The sequence below is a fragment of the Coenobita brevimanus genome, chromosome 33 (genome assembly GCF_032717465.1).
Source record: "Coenobita brevimanus isolate Jiangsu-jjx chromosome 33, ASM3271746v2, whole genome shotgun sequence".
Classification (NCBI taxonomy): Eukaryota; Metazoa; Arthropoda; class Malacostraca; order Decapoda; family Coenobitidae; genus Coenobita; species Coenobita brevimanus.
In genome coordinates, this window is record NC_136986.1 from 40,586,870 (window position 1) to 40,613,549 (window position 26,680).

The 26,680-nt window shown below is 40.9% G+C and overlaps 1 protein-coding gene across 1 annotated transcript in view; it reads right to left on the reverse strand.

Annotated features, from left to right (window-relative positions):
* The window catches only part of LOC145395872 (uncharacterized), a 73,254-nt gene extending 46,802 nt beyond the window's left edge, over positions 1–26,452 (reverse strand). Inside the window, exons 1-8 of the mRNA XM_080269396.1 lie at positions 26,366–26,452; positions 25,435–25,554; positions 24,072–24,156; positions 22,373–22,483; positions 20,488–20,637; positions 16,025–16,141; positions 15,059–15,144; positions 11,030–11,146 (exon numbers count right to left, since the gene is read on the reverse strand). Of these exons, the coding sequence (XP_080125522.1) occupies positions 11,030–11,146; positions 15,059–15,144; positions 16,025–16,141; positions 20,488–20,637; positions 22,373–22,483; positions 24,072–24,156; positions 25,435–25,554; positions 26,366–26,452 (873 nt within the window). The remainder of the gene's footprint in view (positions 1–11,029; positions 11,147–15,058; positions 15,145–16,024; positions 16,142–20,487; positions 20,638–22,372; positions 22,484–24,071; positions 24,157–25,434; positions 25,555–26,365) is intronic.
* Between the last annotated feature and the right edge of the window lie 228 nt (positions 26,453–26,680).

Sequence of the window (26,680 nt, forward strand, 5' to 3'; positions counted from 1 at the left end):
TCTGTGACAATAGTTTCAGCAATCACATTATCTATCTATCTATCTGCCTATCTATCCGTATATCTAACTACCTACCTATCTATCTATTTATCTATCTATCTGTCTGTCTATCTATCCGTACATCTAACTACTTATCTGTCTATATATCTATCATTCTATCTATCTATCTATCTATGTCTATCCACATATCTCACTACCCATCTCTGTCTGTATATAAGCTATCTATTATTCCATCTATCTATGTCTATATCATTCTATCTATCCCTGTCTATCTATCTATCACTTGGTTTATTACAGTTTAATACTTCCATAAACTATCTACCTGCCTTATCTATTCATCCCATCTATCTATCTATCATCACATTCAGCTGTCTATCTCTCTCTCATCAACCAATCTACTATCCATCCTTCTATCTATCGGTCTATCTATTTGTACTTATCTATCTATCAATCAAGTACCTTTCCATCCACCCATCTTCCTACCTACCAGTACTATTTATCTATCTATCCTTCCACCTACCTACCTACTACCTGTCTATCTATATATCTATCCATCCACCTACCTACCTACTACCTGTCTATCTATCTATCTATCCATCCACCTACCTACTACCTGTCTATCCATCTGTCTATCTATCTATCCACCTACCAACCTACTACCTGTCTATCTATCTATCCACCTACCTACTTACCACTCCCTTTCTATCTATCTATCTACCTACCTACCACTTGTCTATCTATCTATCTATCCATCCACCTACCTACCTGCCTACTACTAAATGTCTACCTGTCTATCTATCTATTATCTATCCACCTACCTACCACTACCTGTCTATCTATCTATCTATTAATTCCTCCGCTATAACATCAATGACCATCGCAATCAACATGAATATTAATATCACCAATACTAAGTAATTATCTATCTATCTATCTGTCTGTCTATCCACCTATCTAGCAATCCATATTCATCCATCCCATCCATCTATCTATCTATCCATCCATCAGTCTATCTATCTATCCATCCATCAGTCTATCTATCTATCTATCAGTCTATCTATCTATCTATCCGTCCATCAATCTATCTATCTATTTATCGATCCATCCATCAGTCTATCTATCTATCCATCCATCCACCAGACTATCTATCTATCTATCCATCAGTCTATATATCTATCTATCCATCCATCCATCAGTCTATCTATCTATCTATCATCCCCATTATTTTATCACTATTTATTAACCAAGACTATCAAATATATTTCTATCTATCTGTTTAACTTATCTATCTATCCATCTACCTATCTCCTCTGTCTATCTTTAATCTGTTTATCTATCGGTATTTACGGTATCTACATCATCTATCTATCTATCTACCTATCCATCTCTTTAACCTGTTTATCTATCCATCTACCCTATCTATTCATCCAATCCACCACTTCCCCATCAAGAGCGTAGGTACTCTGGGCTAGGCAACTCTTATTATTTAAATGAATAATACCCACTCGCTTTCCCATGAGTAGCATTCAGTGCGCAATAAATACCATCCCTCAGATACAAACGACTGCAAAGGTGAGGGTGAGGGTGAGGGGGGTCGGGGGGTAAGGTGAGGGTGAGGGGGTCAGGGGGGGTGAGGGTGGGGGGTAGGGTGAGGTAGGGTGAGGGGGGTCAGGGGGTAGGGTGAGGGTGAGTTATACCATTACTGCCTCTTACACACTTGATTGTCAGGGCCCCGCCATCACCCTGACCCAACCCTCCCTCACCCTCCCTCACCCTAACGGCGTCCCTGAGAAAGGCCGTTAATATTCAAACTGGCCGACCGTTGCTTACGCCTTTTAAACCGCCTCTCCTTCCTCCCCCTCCCCTCCCCTTCCCCCTTCCTTACCCTCTGCACCTCTACCTCCCCTCCCATCGCCCCTTCCTGCCTCCCTCTCCTCCCCCCCTCCTCTCTGCCCCTTCCCTGCCAACTCCATGCCTCTCCCTCCCCTCTTCTTTCTCTCCCAGACTCCCTCCCCTTCTACCTCTGGCCTTCCTCTCCCACCCCTACCAGAAGCCCTCCTCCCCTCCCCTCATCTCCAACCTCCCTCCCCCCTCCTAGACCTTCCTTCCTCTCCCCCTCCCTCCCCTCCCCCCCCTCTCAGCAAGGGGAAAAGAGACAAGTATTGATCGAGTGGGACACCAAGGGAGAGGGGAGAGGGGCGTATCCCTCTCCCCTCCCCTCCCTCCCTCCCCCTCCCCTCCCCTTTCCTCCTCCCTCTCATCTTTAGTAAAAAATATTTTGAAAAAGGGAAGAAAAAAAATGTACCCCCTCCCCCTCCCCTCCCCTCCCTCCCCCTCCTAGCCTCCCTCCCTCTCGGCCTTCCTCCCTTTCCTCTCTCCCCTCCCCCTCCCCCTCAGGTCTTGTGCTCTGTGATTTGTGGGAGTTGGAAAGGAAGTGTGTGTGTGTGTGTGTGTGTGTGTGTGTGTGTGTGTGTGTGTGTGTGTGTGTGTGTGTGTGTGTGTGTGCGATTTATAAATGAAGTGTGTGTGTGTGTGTGTGTGTGTGTGTGTGTGTGTGTGTGTGTGTGTGTGTGTGTATGTGCGATTTATAAATGAAGTGTGTGTGTGTGTGTGTGTGTGTGTGTGTGTGTGTCATGAATAAGTTTGCATGTGTGTGCGTAGGTGGGGACAGAGTTTGTGGAAATTGCGAGTTTGCGTGAGATTGCGGGAGTGCGAGAGAGAGAGAGAGAGAGAGAGAGAGAGAGAGAGAGAGAGAGAGAAATTTGTGTGAAAGTTTGCGTCTGCCTGTATGCGAAGTAGTTGTGTGTGTGTGTGTGTGTGTGTGTGTGTGTGTGTGTGTGTGTGTGTGTGTGTGTGTGTGTGTGTGTGTAAGCAGATATTAACTTCAAAAAATATTTATTTTTCACAACCACACAGATATTAAAGCAAGCTCTCTCTCTCTCTCTCTCTCTCTCCATCTTGGTCAAACTCTCCTCCTGACAAACTAGCCACACCCACCCACCCATTTTTATCTATCTGTGTATCTATCTGGACATCCATCTATCTACCCATTATATCTATCCATGTATTTATCAGTTGCTTCCATTTATTAATGTCTATCTATCTACATCTATCCACCTGTCCACCTATCTACTCAGCTAAATATGTACCTATGTATTTAGTCAACATCCATTATCTATTTATCTACCTATCTACTCAGCTAAATATGTACCTATGTATTTAGTCAACATCCATTATCTATTTATCTATCTATCTATTTATCTACTGTTATTCATTTATATCTATCCATTCATCCTTCCATCTATTTACGTGTCATGTATATTATCTATCTATCCATCTATCTATCTATTAATTTACCCATCCAACTACTTATCAATTTATCTATCTATCCATCCATCTATCCACCTATCTATTAAGTCATCAACCTAACTATTTATCAATGTATCTATCTACCAACCTACCTATCTATCTATCTATATCTATCTATCTATCCATCTCATTCACTGCTACTTCTCCGTCCTCCTAATCCCTCTATTCTTTCATTTTTTTTATTTTATTCATTTTTTCATTCATCACATACGCATTATAGTTCAAGATTTTCACTCTTCATCCACCCCGTATCCTCCCTAACACCTCTTCCTCGGCGATTTATTTTTGGATACGGTTGTCAATATCCGTTGGTACGTTATTTATGCAGAATATGGAGATATCAGAAGCTTCAAGTAACAGTAAAGGGGACAGTAAAGTGTAATAAGCGAAATAAATCGCTTAAGATGAGGTGTTAGGGAGTTTTCTTACTGTTGGTTTGCTTTCATCTGAGAACTGGGCAACTAAATACGTTCAATATTAAATTCTGGTTACGTAAAATGCGATCTTCATAGGGTACGAGTCTCCTTGGTTACTAGTCAAACTTTCCCTTGAGTACTTTAACTGAGCTCAAAGGAAGATCTGGTTACGTGAAATTAAATGAGCTTTAGTTTTGAGGTGGGAATGAGTCTCCTTGGTTACTAGTCAAAATTACCCTTCAGTCTGACTACACTTTGCCCTCAACTGAGCTCAAAGGTGTTGTGTATCCTTGTCATATTAGGGCAAACGCTCTATATATAATGTTGCGCACAGAACTCTAGATAAAATAATAATTAAAAAAAAAAGCCAAAAAACTCGAATACCGAAATAATGTCTGCAAAAATATAGTTAGATCTCAAAGAAAAAGATGAATGTTAATTTCCTTATGTTAGATCTGATGGCAAAGCTGTTCTCTCTCCCTCTCTTTCGTGGTGGCAGTAATACAACGGAGACGGTAAGTAATCTGAAACTACCTAAGCTATCCTTTTCAAATCCGTTTTCTATAATCTCAAATAATAATACTCCCATCAAAGAAAACCATTTATAATTAAGGGTAACTTTAGCTTTTCCATCGTACGCATTTATTTTCGTAATTTTCACCATTCGTTCTCGTTTATAAAGGTTCCAAAATGCTATGCGTCGCCTTTGTCACATAATGGGGGCTCTCCAAGCTGCTCGATCTCTGGCAGCCTCTCCAATCAGTCCTTTATCCCTGATGTCACACTCCAATCTCGTGTCTTTTTCGGTCTCACTCCCCTCACAACTTTCACACCTCTCATCCTCCGTTCACAGTTGCCATCCTCCATCCCCTCCACATGTCCAAATTATTTCAATCTACCCCTCCTCATCACAACACTAATACATTCAAGTCCCATCTTTCCTCATTCGCAATCCCAACTCCCCCAGGCCTGCCATTCAAGGACGCACTACACATCCATCTGATCATCTCTGTACATCTGAGCGTACGAATATCCTCCTCCTTTACTGCCCAGGTCTCACTACCATACATTACACTCCTAACACAATGACCTCTTAGCACTGGGGGAGGGGGGAGGGGGGGTTCTCAATGTCAGAAGAGGCAACAGCTCCCTAAACTTCTTCCAACCACTCTTTCGTCTTATCATCTCGCTAGCTCCAGCCTCACCACCCACGCATACCCCCCATGTAACAAAACCACACCCTCAAGACTCACCAGCAAGATTATTCCCTTCCCAGGCCCGTCATTTTGGGCTTTTTTTTGGGGGGGTGGGGGGGGCTTGGCCAATTGTATATACCTCCGTCCTACAAACTTAAAATTAAATCGAAGCGCTTAAGTTTCCAGACCATTCGATATTTCTCAGCTTGATTCTGCCTTAAAGCTGATGTTTATTGAGGCACGTATGTTTAGTAGTGATGGAAGTGGGTGTTTAACGACTTCACTCTCCGTCAGTCTGAACTTTCAACTCGAACTGTGGCTAAGTGTTATAATCTGGCCATTTTACATTTTTGTTGCACTATGCTACACCCTTATCAAGATTGTTCCTACACACCCGCGGTAGGATCCAGATTGAAATATACCACTCTATTTTTTTTTTTTTTTTGTTGATAATGAAAAAAAAATCAAAATCTAAATACAAATATGATTTACTTTATGACAGATTGGGACAAATTTAGAAATATTCGATCAAACACGAGTAGAATTGTTTGTATTTTCAACATTCCAAGTATTTTTTCCTTTTTATTTTTCAGTTCAGCTCTATAAGCCCTCAATACTAGCAGAAGTTTTGAGAAATTAAGGTACAGAAAACACTGGGGGGGGGGGCATAGCTCCCCTAGTCCCCCAAGAAATTACGGCCCTGCTTCCCCCTTCCCTGCTTCCGTATGCTCTCCTCTACAAACCACTCAAAATAAATATTATCGGTAAATTATTTCAAGTTGCCAACACCCCCCAGGTTGAACAGCATATTGGCAACTTGTAAAATAATACCCAGTTATTCCACGTTGCCTCCGGTATATTTTCCTTTTGATGCATGTATCACGTTGTTGTGACAAAATAAGGTAATAATACGGCTCTGCATCCTTTCCACTGCACTTCTTCGTTACTTGTATTAGGGTCTCGTATTTATGCCTCACTACAGCTCAATATTCAACATGGGTATTAGTTTTAGGCGAACTGACTTGCAAGCAAATCCTTACCTTAATTTGGCTATTTATGCGATGTTGGAAGGACGCTGCGCTGTTTACAAATATCCCCAGCACTTCTTCCTTCCTTAAAATAATCACTAACGCACTTTAAGTCCACAAATTCGCACTAATCACAAAATAACTTCAAAAGCCGTGGTTTCTTTGCGAGACGTAGGCATCCCCACGCTACGAGTTTGTAAATATTGGAATCTCCTGAGAACGCTGATTGGCTGACGGTGGCGAGAATTTCCCAAGAGATAGTGTTTTGAAAATTGGTTCTTTGCTGATAATTTCCCTGTAGAGACTTTGCAGTGATTATGAAAAATGTTAACAGATTATGTTAACATGGTTCTTTTGACAGAATACAGAACAAAGGCGTAGTTATTTAAATATTAATTGATCCTGTTATCGTGACAATAATATGTAAGAAACTGTCAGTCTACGATATTAACATTAGAATATTATGGAAAACAGCATAGATGTACGGTGATTTAACTAAAAATCCACCCATTTTTAATTTCAATTTGAAAAAAAATCCAGTGATTCGCATTATTTTTCTACCCCCAAACGATTACATGAAGCTTTGGGGAGTCCCACTGTAGCGAAGAAATAAATGAAGGCTATTTTTAGCCCGTCTACTTCGGAAAGTCTCTCAAAACTGAATAAAATTGTCTGGTTGAAATTTAAACTGAAAAACATGACACTGGAAAGAAAAGGTTTAAATAAATATTGCTATTTTAATTAACATGGCCATTCTATTCGAGCATAAGGAGAAAATTATAGATATTAATTGTGGCAGTTCATATAGTATCCTCAATTTATATATTAAGGTTTAAAATGTTTACTAAAAGTCACTAATCTGTATGAATAAACTAGAAAATGTGAACATATAGTGAGGGGGGTTCAGCTATGAAGAGGGTCAGTTTCTGTGATACCACCATAAAGAGGCCAAAAAGCCTTCAATATACATGTTAGTCAATGTAGTCCTTGAAACCACTAAGGTCTGTCGCGTGAACAGAAAAAATACACCCTGAAATCTTTGTTGACTTCCTAGCTACCCTGAAGCCACTGGATCTCCCAGTTTTTCTGTCTCAAATCTCTCTCTCTCTCTCTCTCTCTCTTTCTTATGTACAAGGATTGTGTGTCTTTGGTCCTTACTTTTGTTGTTATTGTCTTTGTCACCAAGTATTATGTGCCACAGAACCTTTGTCTTCCTCCTCTGTGTCATCCAGTAATTTAAAGACAAGCTGAAATATGTGAGACCCGAGGGATGGGGCAGGAATGCAACACTTACTGCCCCACTGTCAGGATTACAGGCATCATCATCACAGGTGTGCAGCTGGGGTGACAACCTTCAAATGTATCACTCCCCCTGGGGAGAGGGGAAAAGAATACTTCCCCAGTATCCATGCTTGTCATAAGAGGCGACTAAAAGGGACCATTTTGTCTCCAGTCTTTCCTTACTCTCCTCTTCTGTCCCTCTTCACTTCTTGATATTCCCATGTTTCTTCTGGCCTTTATTTTCCCTCTACTCCTACAGTGCCAAATAGCCATATAATTGCTTGGTGCTAATTCTTCATTGATCCTTCCTTTCTTCAGATGCATCACAGGCTACTGCCTGACCCTGGGCTTCAGTCTGTTCAGTCTAAATCATTCCCACTAAGGGAACCTGAATTCCCTTTTGCAGCACAGTGAGTTTGGTCTGTTGAGGATCAGTAGCGAGCTGCGACTTCATAGCAAGACAAAGACAATGGCGTAATGCAACTGCTCCAACAACAAACCTGCCAATACCTTGATCATTCCATCATCCTGGTGGGAAAACACAGATGCTGACCCAACCATCCACCAAATGTTTCATGCAGGCAAACCCACAGCCTGGGGATCTCTTTTTCATTTTAGTCTTTCCATCTTATGATATTATTCATCTTGGGATAGATTTTTTGATTTAGAGGGCTTGGAGATAGCTTATTAAACTCCTTCAGTCGGAGAGGTTTTTCCTAAGTCAAATAAAACTGTCTGGTAGAATGAGAAGTAAACCAAAAAAGGACATCAGCTGGATTCCAGATGTTCAAATGTCTTATAACACAATGAGGGAGTAGCCTGGTGGTGGGACTTTCATTTCCCTTACATCCACAGGTAAAACATCAGGACAGTATATATTTTAAATTGCTTTCCCTCATGTCAACACAGGAAATCAAGGTTAGGTGAATAACAATGCTGCTGCTTTATATCACATAGTTTTGAACCCCTAAAAAAATTACCTATTTTTCTAGTTACTATCTATTTCTATCTATCTACTCCCAGATGCCTTAATCCCATAAGGGGTGGCCACAAACAAATTGCCTCCATGTTGCCCTGTCTCCTGCCATTTCACTGCCCTGCTCCCAGATCACACCCCCCTCTCTCATATACCTCTCCACTCCATCCTTCCACCTCATCCTTAGCCTCCCCCTCCCACCCCACCTCACTCACATACACTCTCCTCATCAGTCTCTCGTTTGTTTCTAGTCATGGTGCTATAAGATAATTCTATTCTGCTTAAGAGAACCCCAGGGAGTGAACAGTCTAATGAATCTATATGCAATCCTTCCAGTTCAAAAAATCTCTCCCTGGTTGAATAAAATCATCTGGAGGTTGTGAGACTACTGTACTAAGGCCATTCACAGTAAATGGGTTAAAATGCTACATCAGTTAATATAAGACTATGACAATCCTTGTAAGTTTATTTGCAATACAAATGTAAAAAAAAGAAAATGAAAAAAGAAGCAATACTGTACTGAACTGAAAATCACTCATGGGATAAAAATGACTGTCCTTAGATATGTTGCAATAAACTCAACAAATAATTCACATTTGTCACTGATCTAAGTATATAAAGCAAAACAAAATTCAAAGTACTAAAATTGATAATCAAACTTATAATCAACTACATCAGTATAAAAATATATTCTCTAGGGTCAGAAATAAAAAATTAATGTGTGGACAACTGTATCATGAATAACTTGTCAAATGAAAAATTCCATGTGTTTCAGAAACATCCCCACTGAATTAAAAAGTTCCTAGTCTACAAGAAATCCTACAGTCTGTTAGGTGGCTTTTGGTTCATTAAAAGTCCCCTAATGTTGGCTTTCAGCATCTGTCCACCTTAGCCCTCCTTCCTCTCATACTTTCAATGGCATTTTGCTCCCTAGTTCAGAAAAAAATCTCCCTCTCAGGCATTTTCTTAGTTCATCAAAAAGATCCTTGTCTATTCATCATGTGAGCCCGTAACATTCTTCTACCCTGAATCCCTCTCCCCCTTGCACTTCCCCTCTGCACTTGTGATGGTGTGGAGAAGGCAGGGTGCTTGGGCAAGGAGCAGTTTGGTGGCACTGGACAAGATGGTAGAGGGTGGAAGCGTTGTGGTGGTACGTGTGGTAGTGATGGAGGGGGATTATGCACTATGGTGGTTCCCTGGGTTACTGGACTGCCACTAGCACCACCACCCTGGGAAAAGAAGTCTGATTTACAAATGATGCATCTTCTCTTGATAGGAGTGCCATGAAGACACCTAAAATGGACTCACATATCACAACACTAGTATAGGTATTTAGTAATCAATATCTCTGTAAAGTATGTCATTTTTAGTGTATTTTTGGCTTAAGTGAGACAACTCCAGAGTGTAGAGGTTAGAAACATAAATCTTCAACTTCAAAGCATCTTTCTATTTTATTCTGAACACTGCCAAAAGATTAATACATTATTCAGTGTAGGTGAGATGCCTCAATGCTGCTGGGGTTAACAGAACCTCAATGGGTGTACTGTACTGTATATTATTACCAATGCTGTGATTATGGCGGAGTGTGTTAAGAGTGAATGAGGCAGACATCTGAAACTTTTGTCTTCCTACCACAGAACCATAAAAAGGTTAAGAACTGTCTTAATTGAGTGGCATTTATTAAGTGATTTCAGAACGTCCACAATATGTAGAAACATGAGACACAAGTTTCAACACAATAAATAAAAAAATACAATTAAAAAGTAAAAACTAATCCATACCTATGAGATGGACTTGGGTAGGACCTAGAAGCAAAGAAATACAAAAGCACAAAGGAGTCCTGTCAACAGAAAACCCAGTGAAATAGGCCACACTATCATCCAAACATCATTCAAGCCTTTGACATCCTGGCTCCACCTCACAGGCAAAACCAGCAGCTCATATGACTACACTTTATAAATGTGCTTCATATACACCTGCGTGATGGTCATTCCATCAACTTCCAAGCTTTAAAAAGGGATGCCAACCCTTATCATGTGAAACACCCTACAAACTTCATCTGGCCACTGTAAATTCCTTGGTTTTATCAACCTCCATACTGTCTTTTCTCTGATGCTATCTGCCTCCAGTGTGTATACACTGATTCCCTCAACACATCTACATGACCATGATGTCAAAACAGTAACAAAAACAACTCACTAATCAACTAAATTCTTTATACTGTGTACTGTATATATATTTTTTCTTCCAAATCATAGTTTGATCTGTTTTACCCTGTCCACATCTTCTACCTTTTATTGTCTCACCATCCTTTACCCTGTTGTGCATTACCATGCCCTGCTTGCCTCACCTTCTTTGCCTTGCACTGCCTCACCTTGCTTAATATTCTCTTACCCTGCCCCACCTTGTTACACCAACCCCTGCAGCTGCTGTCCCTCACCCTGCCTCAACATCTTCTTCACTGCTCTGCTTTACACTCTCATGCTGTGCCTCACCCTGCCCTTATATTCAATAACACTGTATTGTGTGTAATCCTGCCCTTTTATGTTATACATTCACTCTTTCTCATGTTGTTTCCTCTGCCTCTTGCCTTTTTTTTTTTTTTTTTCTACCCTGTTTTCTCTTACACTTTCTGCCTCAGTTTCCTTCATTCCTCCACTTTTGAAACTTCTTCTCTCCTCCTCCCACCCTAACCTTTCTATTCCTCTCCATTGACTGTCTCACCATACCTCACCATCCCTGCACTGTCTCTCCCTGCCTTACCCTGCCTGTCCTGGTGAAGTGGTGTATAAGGGCTGATATAAGGCAGCTCTCCTGATCCTCTAACTGTAACTCCGACACCTCCAGAGAACCCAAGACATCGTGCACCTCCTTGCTGATCTGAAGGAAAAAAAGCTTCCTCATTAATTAGGAATGTAAATATCTATCTGTTTATCTATTTATGGTATCTGTCTATCTATATAGCATCATTATAATCATGCTAACCTTATTTCAACCCCTTTCATAATCACTGTCACCATCATCTTAACCTTATTTCCCACTAATACTGAGTATCATCCACTGACAAGAAAAGGAATGCCAAAATAGTAAGAGAACTAGTGGCAGAGTGAAAGGCAGGAATAAAAATAAAAGAATAAGTAGAAGAATTCCCTGACCCTATTCCTCACTGATCAATTGGGTGGAATAATCCAAAATAGGGAAAGGACAGCTTAAAAGAGGATTCAATGGACATCCCAGAGAAATGGGTCATGCATTAATTCATTTTCTATGTTTTCTAAATTCTCAGCTCCATCACACTGGCAAAACCAATCCACATTTTTTTTTTTCATGATTCACAAATACATGATTCACAAATACAGGAATCTGAGTGTGAAATGGAGGGAGAGTAAGAAATTGTTTTGGAAGGAGGTAAAGAAAGTAAGGCAGTGTGAAAGGGGAAATAGTAGGGGAGTGAAAGATAGGAATAATAGATTGTTGGTGGAGAAGAGAGAGAAATTGAGGAGATGGAAGGAGCACTTTGAGGATTTGTTGAATGTAGAGAGTGAGAGCAGTGTGAGTATAAGTGGTTGGGGAATGGCTGGGAGAAGAAGAGATGCGAGGAGGGAGGAAGAGATCAGTAGGTCGGAAGTAGTGGAAGCGATGAAGAAGATTAAGCTGGGAAAGGCCCCAGGAATTGATGGAGTGTGTGGTGAAATGCTTAGGTATGGGGGTGAGATTGTTGTGGAGTGGATATGGAAGTTGTGAAGATTGGCTTGGGAAGAGGGAAGGGTTCCAGAGGACTGGAAATCAGGTATAATTGTTCCTTTATACAAAGGAAAAGGGGAGAGAGAAGTATGTGGTAACCATAGGGGTATTTACCTTCTTAGTGTGACTGGTAAAATATATGGTAGAATACTCATTGATAGGGTTAGGCATATGACAGAGGAGCTAGTTGGAGAAGAACAAGGGGGATTTAGGAAGGGAAAAGGGTGTGTAGATCAGATATTTGTTCTAAGATGTTTAGTGGAGAAGTATCTAGAGAAGGGAAGGAAAGTGTATGCTGCCTTCATGGACTTGGAGAAAGCTTATGACAGAATAGATTGGCAAGGTATGTGGAAGGTATTAAGAATATATGGAGTGGAGGGGAAATTGTTGAGTGCTGTGAAGAGTATGTACGAGGGAGCTAGGGCTACGGTGCGAGTGGATGGTGAGCTGAGTGAGTTCTTTGATCTCAATGTGGGACTGAAACAGGGTTGTGTGATGTCTCCATGGCTGTTTAATATATATATGGATGGGGTTGTAAAGGAGGTGCAAGGTAGGGCAGTGGATGTGGGGGTGGCCCTAATGAATGAGGGTGAGATTTGGAAGCTTCCAGTGTTGCTGTTTGCTGATGATACAGTATTGTTGAGTGAAGATGAATGGGAGTTGCAAGGTTTGGTGAATGAATTTGGGACAGTGTGTAGGAGGAGGAAGCTGAAAGTTAATGTAAACAAAAGTAAAGTTATGGTGTTTGAGAGGAATGAAGTCACAGAATGTGCAGTGAGGTTGGATGGTGAGGATATTGAGAATGTGAGTGCATTCAAGTACTTGGGTAGTGTGATGAGTAAGAATGGAACTTTGGGGGATGAAGTACGTGAAAGAGTACAGCAGGGAAGAAAGGTTGTTGGTACACTGAAAGCAGTGATGAGAAATAGGGAGGTGAGTATGGAAGTTAAGAAGTCACTGCATGATGGTATTGTGATCCCTACCCTGACGTATGGAAGCGAGGCGTGGACATTGCAAGAGGGGAACAAGTCAAGAGTGAGAGCAGTGGAAATGAGTTACTTGAGAGGAGCATGTGGAGTGACGTGGAGGGACAGGTTGACGAATGAAGAAGTGAAGGAACGTTGTGGGGTAGATGTGGATGTGGTTGAAAAGATTAGGAGAAATACACTGAGGTGGTTTGGACATGTGGAGAGAATGGAGAATGAAAGACTGACTAAGAGGGTGTATGTAGGTGAGGTGGAGGGAGGGAGAGGGAGGGGTAGACCGAGGATGAAGTGGAGGGATGGAGTTGAGAGGTATATGAGGGAGAGGGGGGTGAGTTGGGGGGAGGGGAGTCAAATGGTGGGTGACAGAGTGACTTGGAGGCGTTTTGTCTGCGGCCACCCTTTGCAGGATTAGGGCGTCGGGCTATAGATAGATAATAGACAAATACAGGAGGGATAAAGCCATTCTACTCACCCAAGGAAAAAACAAAAACTCTTCTCATAATAACTATCTATCTATCTACCTATCTATAGCCCGACGCCCTAATCCCGCAAAGGGTGGCCGCAGACAAAACGCCTCCAAGTCACTCTGTCACCCACCATTTGACTACCCTCCCCCCAACTCGCCCCCCTCCCTCATATACCTCTCAACTCCATCCCTCCACCTCATCCTCGGTCTACCCCTCCCTCTCCCTCCCTCCACCTCACCTACATACACCTTCTTAGTCAGTCTTTCATTCATAATAACTGATCTTATTAAATACGTGCTGTGAAGCCAGGATTCTGGGGACTACAGTGATGTGTGAATGAGTGTCTTGCCTACTTTTGTACTTCCTCTTTCTTAGTTTGTGGATCTTACTTCACTCCACCCTTTAGTGGAAGAAAACGCCAAGGTGATGATGGTGACTGGCTGAAACTCAAGAAGGCTGCCTAACTGATCAATATGAAGAACACAGAAACATGAAGATGACCTCTATTATTATTGTTACTGTTGTTGTTGTGGCCCCTGGCTCATCTGAACATGTGAACCTAGTAGACTACAGGCTAAAGTAACCCTGCTTTCACAATCCACCATCCTCTTTTGGGGGGACAGGGAGGGAGTTGAGGGATGGAAATATTACTGGGCTGCCCTGTTATATCAGTGCCACCATGTGAAAGCATTCCTCTCAAGCATTAACCAATAATGACTGAATGGACACAATACACACACTACTCTATAAGCAGAAGAGTTGACTAAATAAACAGGTGAATGACTTATCTTGTCAACTGTTTATATACTCAACACACACCAAGTTCTGTTACTCTGGCTAAAGAATAAAGGAAACTGTGGCTGAAAACTGGCCACTTCCTTTATCAACCCCTTAAGCATGAGGATGTCATTTTTATTTGCTATCTATCTATCTATCTATTGCCAGATGCCACAATCCCATAAGGGGTGGCCATTTGACTTTGAGTTATTTGTTTTATGGGGAGGGGCACTAACCCTCCACCAACTCACACGCTGACACACAGGGAGCACGTATGGTTCGGTTATATGGTTACCACCCAGCGTAGTAAATGGTTTCTTGGCTTACAGGAAACCATTTGGCTTGTCACTCAATGTAAAGCCACCTGTAAAGGAAAGAAAAGCAATAAGAATTAACAGGAAAGATGGGAGAAATATGAACAGAGGAGGGCACACACAGAAAAAGAATGATAAAGGCTAAGGAAGAAGTAGGCAGCTCTACATCAAGTGAGTGGATGATGGTCGCTACCACCTACCACACTCACATCTAAGAAATACATCCAGACTCATCAAACAGTCAGTTCTTCCAGCTCCTTTGCTAACTTATTCTCTGTGGCAATCTTTACAAGTTGGTTTTTCTCCAGCACCTTACCATTTTCCTGTTCACTTTTTAACTTTTTGAGGTTTCATATTTGCTGCTGCCACCAATTATGGTTCTTACACATTAAGGGAAGACCACCACCAGCAGAAGCTGCAGCGGGAATAAAATATACCTGAGACCCTCAGGCTGAAGGACTATGAACTATTTTATGCCATATTTAAAAAAACACAGGACACTACCTTATTAGGTACATCTTCTGCCCTTCCTTCAGTATTCCATTCTGCCAGCATCAGCTCTGCTGGAGCTGTGTGAACCACTGACAGGGCTGGGAGGAACAGAACAGAGGGTATGATGAGGTGAAAGGATACAGCTACTCTAGGAAAGGATGGAGCAGCGCCATCCATGTAAATCTGGGCAGGAAGAATATTGACTGTTATTGTTGATTACACGTCAAATTCCAAATGATAACCATAATAGCTAATTGTAATAACCAGTTTACGCTTTCCACTACCATGGATCCAAAAACAAACACTTGCATGGGTCAGCTTTTTTTCATCTGTGGGCTGCTTTCCAAGGTGCATGGTCTAATGCCGTGCCACAGTCATATTGCATAACTCTGATGTCATCATCCTTTGTTTTCTTAATCAGCCTGCAAGGGCTCTGCCTTCTGTACATTCAAGATTGTGGTGCTTTGCTTCACTTTACCAGTTACACTCACACAGTCTCTCTAGCTGTATGTCAGACTACCTCAGCCTCTCCATAGACATCATTTCACTGACATTCTAAATGCCCAAGCATCTTCTCAACTCTACATATGTCTTTTAGTGAGGTATTAGACAAACATTTCAATATTTTTATTTCAGTACACTCAAATCGTGCATATATTTTTCACCTCCTACAACCCTTGTATCACTAACATACAGTATCACACTTTATACACAGTAAACATATAGTTTCCTTTTCATATATACAGAGTCTCTTCATTACATATTTTGTCCAACCTAGCAACAGATGATGTAACTCAACCAAGGAAGCTTTTCAGCAGTCATACACTTCATGCAAAAGAGTAAACTGATACATAAAAGCAGTGGTAGAAGCTGAGAGTTGCAGGAATAAGTCAAATAAGAAATAAAAGATGCAAGAGGGGAAAAAGAAAGGGGTAATAAAGACAGCATAAACTAAAGAAACAAACACTGATGATTTACCAGAACAATGAGGTGCCGGGAAGATGGCCAGCAGAGGGTTGAGAGAGGCAGGGGATCCACACACTCTAGCCAGCAGACCTTCCTCCTTTGATGCCAATTCCTCACTAACACAAGGAAAAAAATGATAAGAGGACAGAGGAAGAATGTAATACTTTTTTTTGGAGAGTATTGGATATGAAAGTAAGGAAATGGTATTTAAGGAAATAGAAGTGAAGGAAACTAAGGGGGATGGTTGTGAAAGATCAGAAGTTGAGGAAGTGGTACGGACAGACAGTAAGAGAGAAGAGGGTATTAAAAACGTCAAAAATAATTTGAAGGTGATATATACTAATGTTGATGGTTTCATATCAACAAGGATCGAAATTAATGACTTCTTGAGAGAACATGAACCTGATGTCATGTGCTTTGTAGAGACCAAATTAAGAGAAGATATTGATGTTCATTTGGGAGATGGTAAATACAAACTGTGGAGAAAAGACAGAAAAGAAAAAAAGGGAGGAGGAGTGATGATAGCAGTGATGAACAACATATATGTACATACTGTGGAAATGGGAGAAGGCAGGGCTGAAGTGATATATATGAAATTAGAAACTGGAGAGAATGTTAAGAGAGATATGGCGGTAGTGTATGTTCCCCCAAAGACGAGAGCATGGAAGGATGACGAATACCATGAGATGTTGTCAGATATGGCTAGCTACTTGCAAAAAATAATTGAGAAAAGCAATAATATAATTTTGGTGGGTGACTTTAATTGTAAAGAGGTGAACTGGGAGGAATGGTACTGGGGAGGCGGCGAGGATTCGTGGGGCACTATGTTATTAAATATAATAATGAATAATGTGATGACGCAATGGGTCAAAGAAGAGACACGGTTTCGAGGTGAGGACACACCAGCAAAGTTAGATTTACTGTTCACCAAAGAACCCGATGTAATAGAATCATTGGAATATCTCTGTCCTTTGGGAAAAAGTGATCACGTGGTCATTGAGTTCCAGATGTTAATAGGAAACGTCGAGCCAAGAGACGAGCTTCATAGAGAGGGAAGATACAACTTTGGGAAAGCAAATTTTACAGGATTGAGAAACTTTTTTGAAAATGCGGATTGGAGAAAATTCAGAGAAACAAGAGAGATACAGAGGAAGTGGGATATCTTTCTAGACCTTTATAATTTGGGAGTGGAAAAATTTGTACCAAGAGTAAGAGGGAAAGAAAACAGGAAAAAGGAGTGGTTTAATAGAAGGTGTATGATAGCAAAAAAAGAGAGAGATAAGGCGTGGAACAATTGGAGAAGGAGAGGTAACGACAGAACAAAGGAAGAATATAAAAGAACAAGAAATGAATACACAAGAATACGTAGAGAAGAAGAAAGGAATTTTGAAAAAGGTATAATTGACAAATGCAAGGATGAACCCAAACTGTTTTATAGATTTGTTAATGGCAAACTGAAACAAAAGGAAGGAATCACCAAGCTGAAAGTAGAAGGAGAGGTCTTTAAGGATGCGGCAATGCAAGCAGAAATAATGAACAAATGTTTCCAGTCAGTTTTCACTAAAGAAAAGGAGCTTGTGGAAGGGGAGGGAGTGATTAGAAATGTTCCGGTGATGAAAGATATAAAAGTGGAGGTACAGGAAGTGTATAAATTACTGGAAACTCAAGATGTAAGGAAAGCCCCAGGACCTGATGGAATTTCTAATTGGGTACTGAAGGAATGCAGAGAACAACTGGCGGATAAAATTCACAGCTTAATTGTATGCTCACTGGAAGAGGGGAAAGTGCCAAAAGAATGGAAGAGGGCAAATGTGGTACCAATTTACAAGGGAGGAAACAGGGAAGAACCCCTGAATTATATACCAGTGTCTCTAACCAGCATGGTCGCAAAATTGTGTGAGAGAATCCTGAAAGACAGATGGATAAAATATCTGGAAGAGATGAATATTTTGGCTGAATGTCAGTTTGGATTCAGAAGTGGAAGGTCATGTGTTTCCAACTTGTTGAGCTTTTACTCAAGAGCGATTGATGTGGTACAGGAGAGAGATGGTTGGGTGGATTGTGTGTACTTAGACTTAGAGAAGGCCTTTGACAAGGTACCTCATAAGAGACTAATGTGGAAACTAGAATATATAGGAGGACTAAAGGGGAAACTTCTGGAATGGATGAGAGACTTTTTGAGAGACAGACAAATGAGAACAGTAATAAAGGAAAAGATGTCTGGATGGAGGGAAGTAACAAGTGGAGTCCCTCAAGGCTCAGTGTTGGCGCCAGTAATGTTCCTGATTTACGTAAATGATATGGTAGATGGAGTGAACAGTTATGCAAGTCTGTTTGCTGATGATGTAAAGATCTTGAGGAAGATAGAGGTTGAGGAGGATTGTAAAATACTGCAGGAGGATTTGGATAAGATACACAACTGGAGCCGGACGTGGGAAATGAAATTTAATGTAAAGAAATGTAAAATATTGGAAATGGGTAAAAGTACCAGGAGACCATCACTGAATTATTTTTTGGGTAATGAATTAATCACAAAAAGGAGAGAAGAGAAAGATTTGGGAGTGCTGGTCCAAGATAGTTTGTCACCAGAAAAGCACATTAACAAGATAGTTGGAGACATTATAAACTCTTGACTAACATAAGAGTAGCATTTCATTATATGGATGAGGAAATGATGAAAAAATTGATAGTGGCCATGATCCGCCCCAGGTTAGAATATGCAGCGGTAGTGTGGTCCCCACACAAAAAGAAAGATATAAACAAGATTGAGAGAATACAAAGAACAGCAACCAAGATGGTCCCCAGTCTGACAGACCTGTCATACAGAGAGAGGCTGGAAAAACTGGATTTGCCTTCATTAGAGGAAAGGAGAAAGAGGGGAGACATGATTGCGGTGTTCAGGACCATGGTGGGAGTAGATAAAATTGACAAAGAAGATCTGTTTGCATGGGATAAGAGAGCAACAAGAGGACATGGAATGAAATTGAAAAAGTCAAGCTGCTTGAAGGATATCAAGAAATATAGCTTTCCTTACAGAAGTATAGACTTATGGAATAGCCTGGACAAAGAGATCGTCCAGTCTAAAAACTTAAACGAGTTTAAAGTTAAATTCGACTTATTGAGAAACAGCGACGGAAACCCACAAGCATAGTTTATTCCGTGTATATCACAATTAGGTATATTAGGTAAATACTTAAATATTTGGAACGACTTAGACAAAGAGGTGGTGCATGAGAAAAACATTCATGTGTGTAAAGGTAGACTTGATAAATGTGGATATGGAGACAGGACAACACGAGCATTGCTCAATTCCTGTATACTACAAATAGGTAAATACAAATAGGTAAATACAAGCCACATACTGTACACACAAAACATCACTGTCATCATCATCAGTAGTATTATCACCACCACCACCATCATAACCTTATTTCTAACCCAAACAATAAATAAAGGAATAAATAAATAAATAAATAAATGGGGCCAGCAATATCCAGAACACAAATGAAGAAACATTATTAACAAAGTACAGGATGAAATAAGACAATTTTTCAAACATCACAGTGTACTAACCTCTAAAATCTTGGCTCACCATCATAGATAAAATCCACTCCTAAACTGTGCTTTCTTACAAGTTTACAAACAAAAAAACATCATTAATCATATCGTACAGACCCCCTCCCATATCACCCTACAGAATTATTACATCAACAGAATTTCATCACTCTCATTTGTATTCTCTTCCTCTTCCTCCTGCAACTTCTCATCACTATCAGCAGCATCCTCCTCAGTTTCATCCTAACCATCACCATCTCAACCTATTACTACCTAAGAGACAGGGTGCAGCACAAGAAAGAAAACCCAAAGGTAAGAAAACTATCAAAAACAACATCCAATGAAATGGGCCACAGTCATTTACATATCATTTCAGTCTTCAAAATATTGGCTCAACTTCACGTTTTTAAAAATGTGTTGTGTTTCTTTATAATTCAACACAAGTTTTTATATCACAAATGACATACATCAAAAACTTAAATATATTCACAGCATAAGTTTAAAATTCAAGAAATACAGTATAGTTTCTAATTGCATATACAGTAGAGTATACATACTTCTTATGGGATTATAATGCTGCCTTGATGTAAGCATACCCAGCTTATGCATCTGTCATAATGGGTCAGCCACATTCAAAAACTACCTGAAGTAACCCTATCTCTGCTCCTGGTACATCCGTTTATTTAGGTTAACACCAGATTATTTGTTAAGTGAGAGAAATCCTGGCAGTCAAAGGGTAAACATACAAGTTACACTGACCAGATACTTTTACCACCAAGCTACCAAGGCATGTAGATGATCAGACCAACATCAAATAATACCTCAGCTTCATATCCTACTCATCTAATACTTGGAATTATAAGCACACAAAAATCTTGCTAAACTTTCCATCTCTTAGGTTTCTTTCTCCTTCCCAATACTGACTTGTTTGTTCTGCCATATTTGTGTGAATGATAGTGAGGTGGCAGCAGTGGGTAGGAGGTAGTAAGGTGGCCCAAATACAGCTGTAGCCACACCCTCTCCCTTCACACATTTCATTACCTCTATTTCCGACAAATTTACACAGTGTCCTGCAGAGAGTACGAAGATAACAAAAAATGGTAATAAATGCCATTTCTGGGAGACCATCACAAACAGCATATTCAGAACTAGCTGGAGCCTCTGTTGTTGAGTCAGTAGCAAATGCATCTGCCAATCCTCCTGGCCTAAGTTTGATTCCATCTAAGGGCATGTTGAGGTTCCCTTGATGATATAAACATACTGTTCTCTGTTTCACTCACCACCATAGCTACTCACAAATAACATTTTCACATGCACTTCACACCTTATACTGTACTCCAAGGCCTTCCACACTTAAACTTACATGTGAAGCATGTAAGGCAAGACACTTCTCAAGGGACACAAATGGTTTTTTGGCCCTACATTTCCAGTGCCCTTCAGGCCTGACAAAACACAGCCTGAATGTGTATTGCAGATGAGGTTGCACATGTCAGGCATGTGCAAGCTGGCCAATATAATTCACACATGCAAATCACACTAGTCTATAACAAACAGATTATAGTACTTCTGTCTATTTATCTATCTATAGCCTGATGCCCTAATCCCGCAAGGGGTGGCTGCAGACAAAACGCCTCCAAGTCGCTCTGTCACCCACCATTTGACTGCCCTCCCACCAACTCACTCCCCCCTCCCTCATATACCTCTCAACTCCATCACTCCACCTCATCCTCAGTCTTTCCCTCCCTCTCCCTCCCTCCATTTCACCCACATACACCCTCGTAGTCAGTCTTTCACCTGCATATTCAGCAAATTGTTACACACACACACACACACACACAGACATGATTGCAGTGTTCAGGACCATGGTGGGAGTAGATAAAATTGACAAAGAAGATCTGTTTGTATGGGCTAAGAGAGCAACAAGAGGACACGGAAAGAAATTGAAAAAGTCAAGCTGCTTGAAGGATATCAAGAAATATAGCTTTCCTTACAGAAGTACAGTATAGACTTATGGAATAGCCTGGACAAAGAGATCGTCCAGTCTAAAAACTTAAATGAGTTTAAAGCTAAATTTGACTTATTGAGAAACAGCGACGGAAACCCACGAGCATAGTACATTCCGTGTATATCACAATTAGGTATACTGTATGAGGTAAATACTTAAATATTTGGAACAACTTAGACAAAGAGGTGGTGCATGAAAAAAACATTCATGTGTGTAAAGGTAGACTTGATAAATGTGGATATGGAGACAGGACAACACGAGCATTGCTCAATTCCTGTATACTACAAATAGGTAAATACACACACACACACACACACACACACACACACCACTATCCTATGGTCACTAAAATAACAAAGAATATCTCAGCACTTAACCTGTGTATACAATCTAATGTAAATGTATGTTAACTAAATGCAGGTAAAACAGTTTCATTATCATCATCCCAATCTTAATTCTCACCTATGAGCTGGGGTGAAGGTGAAGTTCAAAATAAATAATTTTCCACATTTATAAATCATTCTCCACAAGCAGATTTTTATTAATATGGCAAGATCAGACTACAGTTCATCCACATAAACTTGGCAGATATTTTCATCCTTTTGCATCTTATTTCATGTAGCACAAGAGCAAAATAAAACAACAATACAGCTCTGCATCCTTTCCACAGCACTTCTTTGTGATTAGCATCATATTCAAGCATTAATCTCCCTTTACAGCTCAGCATTCAAGACACAGAGATGACAATTTTAGGCCAAGTTAAAGTGGACAGAGTAGAGGCAACACTATGACCCACAAACCCTGTGTGGTTGAGACGGTGCATGTGAGGTTGGTGTGGAGGCTGAGACAAGAGGCGATGGAGCTGGGAAGGCACACTGGCTCCACCATTACCTCCTGTATGTCCAACAACACTAACACACACGGTGGAAACACTAACAGTTAATCATAAACAATATGCTCTGGTTGGTGAGGGCATAACAAAAAGTCATATGGAGAAAATCAAGAGTGACTCATTTATGCAAAGGGAAAGAACACAATGCTGAAAGCCTGCAAAACTGCCCCATCCATTGAAAACAGAACAAAAAATCAAGATCAGTGCATATGTAGATGCCCGGATATACTGCATTTCAAAGCCAGCAGATCATAGACAGTGGGATAGACATACTGAGGAAGAGAGTTACAAACTGATCAGTTGTGCATATGAAAGACAGGGAGATGCAGTGGTTTGCTGGTCAGTGTACTCTTCTTGTGATGCATGAGCACTAAGTCTATGGTTCAAGTCCTCTAACCTGATGAACACTTAAAATGAGTGCTGCTCCTTTCATATTCTTTCATATGTTTGCTCTCTGCCTGTTCAGTTGGTGACATATCAGGCACTGATCCCTATAAACATACCCAATGACACAACATTCAACTTTCACATGCATTACTCTTCATACAGACATTCCTTCTCTGTTCATACTGCACCAGCATGGGAAGGTTTAATTCTGACTATCGCTCTCCCTCCAAGGAGATGGTCCTAGCCTGCAGTAGATTTATTATGGACAGATACAGATACGACAGCACGTAAAAGAGTATGAGTACCGTACTGGTTAACTCTTGTATTACAGAGCTGGAAAGGAAAAGGAGTATGCAGCAAGACAGGTGCTGCATGCCTGCTGTACTGGGAAAGGATTGCAGAAGGAATGAAAGGAGCAATGGCCAGAACAGTAGCAATACAAGAAATATAGAGATCCAATATTGTGGTGGAGATAGAAAGAAGCTGAAGGGAGTCATTGAGATGAGGAAAGCTGATGAGAAGATATTTAGAGGAGGTTAGAAGCAGGGTAAATAGTTCAAGAACAAAGCCATGGACAATGCTGTATAAGATAGAACAGTACAGTATATGAAGGAGGAGGGAAAGATTATTACTGAGTACAGAGATGTTTTTTTTTCTTTTTCCTCAGACCAACCCTCACAGGATGTCGGGTGAGACAACAGACAGATAGAAAGACGATGACTATCTATCTATCTATCATTCATCCCTTTACTCTCCCATAAATAGCTAAGGGGCCTCGGGCTAGACTATTTAGTTCTGACATTTAAGGTGAAGGTGATCAGTTGTTCACCCAAATGCCATTAATGTATATGTAGAATAAATCTCAGTCATCCCTCATAGGCAAATCCTGTTTTAAGTAAAGAACCTTGTTATAAGATCCAGTTATTAAGCTACTGGTGTGTAAATCATATGATGGTAAAGAGAAGAAAAATAGATGAGACAAAATGCAAGATGTAAAACTCATTCTCTGGATATCCCCACTCAGTGTAAATGAGGAAAACTGGGTAGTGATGATGATGATGATGATGATGATGATGATGATGATGATGATGGTGATGATGATGATGATGAAGACAAGAAAGTAGAACTGATGGCAAATTTAATAACAATTACTTAAAAAAAACAAAGATGATGATGACAAGTGATGAAATACTGTACTACAACCAAGTCCATTTACTTACAGGTGAGAGGCTCCTGGTTCTGCTGTGTGGTTGGGAAGGTGAGATGGACATGAGGCTCTTTCCCCTTCACCTCAGCCAGCCATGACTGTCACAGGGGGAGTGTGAAGGTGAGAGGTTGGATTCTAATTGACTCTGATGATTTCCTAACACCATTTCCTTAGAGATTTATTCTGTACATCACACCTTAGCATCCTCCTGTACGTTCCTGATGCAAAATACTGTAGTTCAATATTAAAACGATATAAATAGCATACAAGAAAATAACCAGGTGTAATAAGGGAAATAAATCACTTAGATGCTTTGATGCCTCCCATGCCACGTCCAGTATGACACTTAACCCCATCATGTAACCAACACCCTCCAATTAACTCCATCACTGTTTTCTGTTTTATTCACTGTACCTTCATGATCAAACCTCTTAACTCCATCACTTTTCTGTTTTAGTCCCTGTACCTTCATGATTAAACCTCTTCTCTCCACTGGTATTTACTGTTTTATTCACTGTACCTTCATGATCAAACCTCTTAACTCCATCACTATTTTCTGTTTTAGTCCCTGTACCTTCATGATCAAACCTCTTCTCTTCCTACCAACCACCCTAGGAAAAGATACCGACCATAAGAGACAATTTTGCCAAGATATACAACACAAAAGAACAGTCCTGTAATAGTGTTTTCTAACTAGTCTTCCTTTAAGTGTATCCAGGGAGAGCAGGGAAGGATGTGAGAGCCAGTCAGGTCCACTATTTTCTTTTTTTTTTACATGTCAATCTCATCTTAATTGTCTGGACCAACTTCCCTAACCCTGGGCTCCTTCGCACTTCATGGGGCAACATAGGATTGGATGATGGATGGATGGATGGTTCACTGTCAAACCTTCCAACACTGTCATGGTTGGTGGGTACTTGAGTAGTGCTGCTGACCACAGGGGATTATATTCTTTACGCAGAAGCCAGTAAATGGTGAACACTACCACCAGGTGTTATAAGGCCATCTTCTGTTTGCATTTGATATTCATTAATGCAATATTTTTAGTCACGATGGGCCCCGTCCCATAAACCAAACTGACAAAAACCTGGCGATGTGGAAAGAACAGAGTATAAAGATCTTGGAATGGCCTAGAAATTCTCCAGACCTCCTTCCAACCAACCAAGTAAAAAAACAAAAAAAAAACTTTGCACCCAATATACTGGCCTATTCAGTAACCTAGGTAACTCCATATCATAAACACCTGTACATGATCAGTAAAGCAAAAGGTGAAGCGACAAATATTGGGAGGAAACTGTACCTCTTTATTTCAGTGTAAAGGGTGTCATTGATTATATTTCTCTCTCTCTCTCTCTCTCTCTCTCTCTCTCTCTCACCTTAAAGAGTGCAGTGAGAGTGTATGAATCTGATGGGTATGTGGCTCCTGTGACCCAAACACCTCCTGCAGCTTCACCTAAGAGGGTTGCAGCTTCCTGGCTCTGCCCCCTCCCTGCCCACTCTCAATGCCTGCAACCTGTGAAGAGTGGGATGGGTGAGAGGGAGGGAGAGGCTGTGAAGAGTGGGATGGGTGAGAGGGAGGGAGAGAGAGACTGTGAAGAGTGGGATGGGTAAGAGAGAGAGAGAGGGAGAGAGAGGCTGTGATGAGTGGGATGACTGACAGAGGAGGGAGAGGCTGTGGAGAGTGGGATGGGTGAGACAGAGGGAGGGAGAGACTGTGAGGAGTGGGATGGGTAAGAGAGAGAGAGAGGGAGGGAGGGATTGTGAAGAGTGGGATTGGTGAGAGAGAGAGGAAGGGATTGTGAAGAGTGGGATGGGTGAGAGAAAGGGAGAGAGAGAGAGGAAGGGAGCCTGAGAAGACTAGTATAGGGGGGAAGGAATGGGAGAAAGGGAGTGGAAATGGTTAAGAATGGGAGAGGAATGATAAGGATGGGAGAGAGGGAGAAAATGAAGGAAATGGGAGAGAGGGGATAAGGAATGACAGGAGTGGGAGAGGCGAGAAAAAGAACTATGAGAATGGGAGACAAAAACAGATATAAGAGAAGAGAAAATATATGAAGGAAAAGCTAATGAAGAGGGAAAGATGTAGCCATTGGAAAAAGAGGGAGAGATATATGATACAGGAATATATGACAGGAAAAACAGGGCAAAGAGAAAGAAGAAAATATGAAAAAGATAAGGAAAGATGTATGACAGATATACAAGAAAGGAAAGACTGAAAAAGATAAGGTAATATGTATGACAGATTTGTAAGAAAGGAAAGACAGGAACATGGGAAATATGGAGAAAGACAAATTAGAGATAACTTACATGGATGGCACTGAGATAGTGGGCATGTTCGTGGGTAAGCAACATGGTGAACGCGTCCATGAGTGTCTGCACTGGCACCCATGTCATCACCACCAGCTGGGCAGTATAAAGGTGAAGCACTTTGTCATCAGTAATAAAGGAAAGTGATGTTATAAAGTACTGGCACTCCTCCTTTAAGAGCCAAAATAATAAAGCTGAAGCTCTCTGTCATCACTAATAAAGGAGAATAATGTTATAAAGTACTGGCACTCCCCCCTAAGAGCCATAATCTGATGGTACTGTATTTTTCCTCATGTATGTGCTTCATTACCCTCT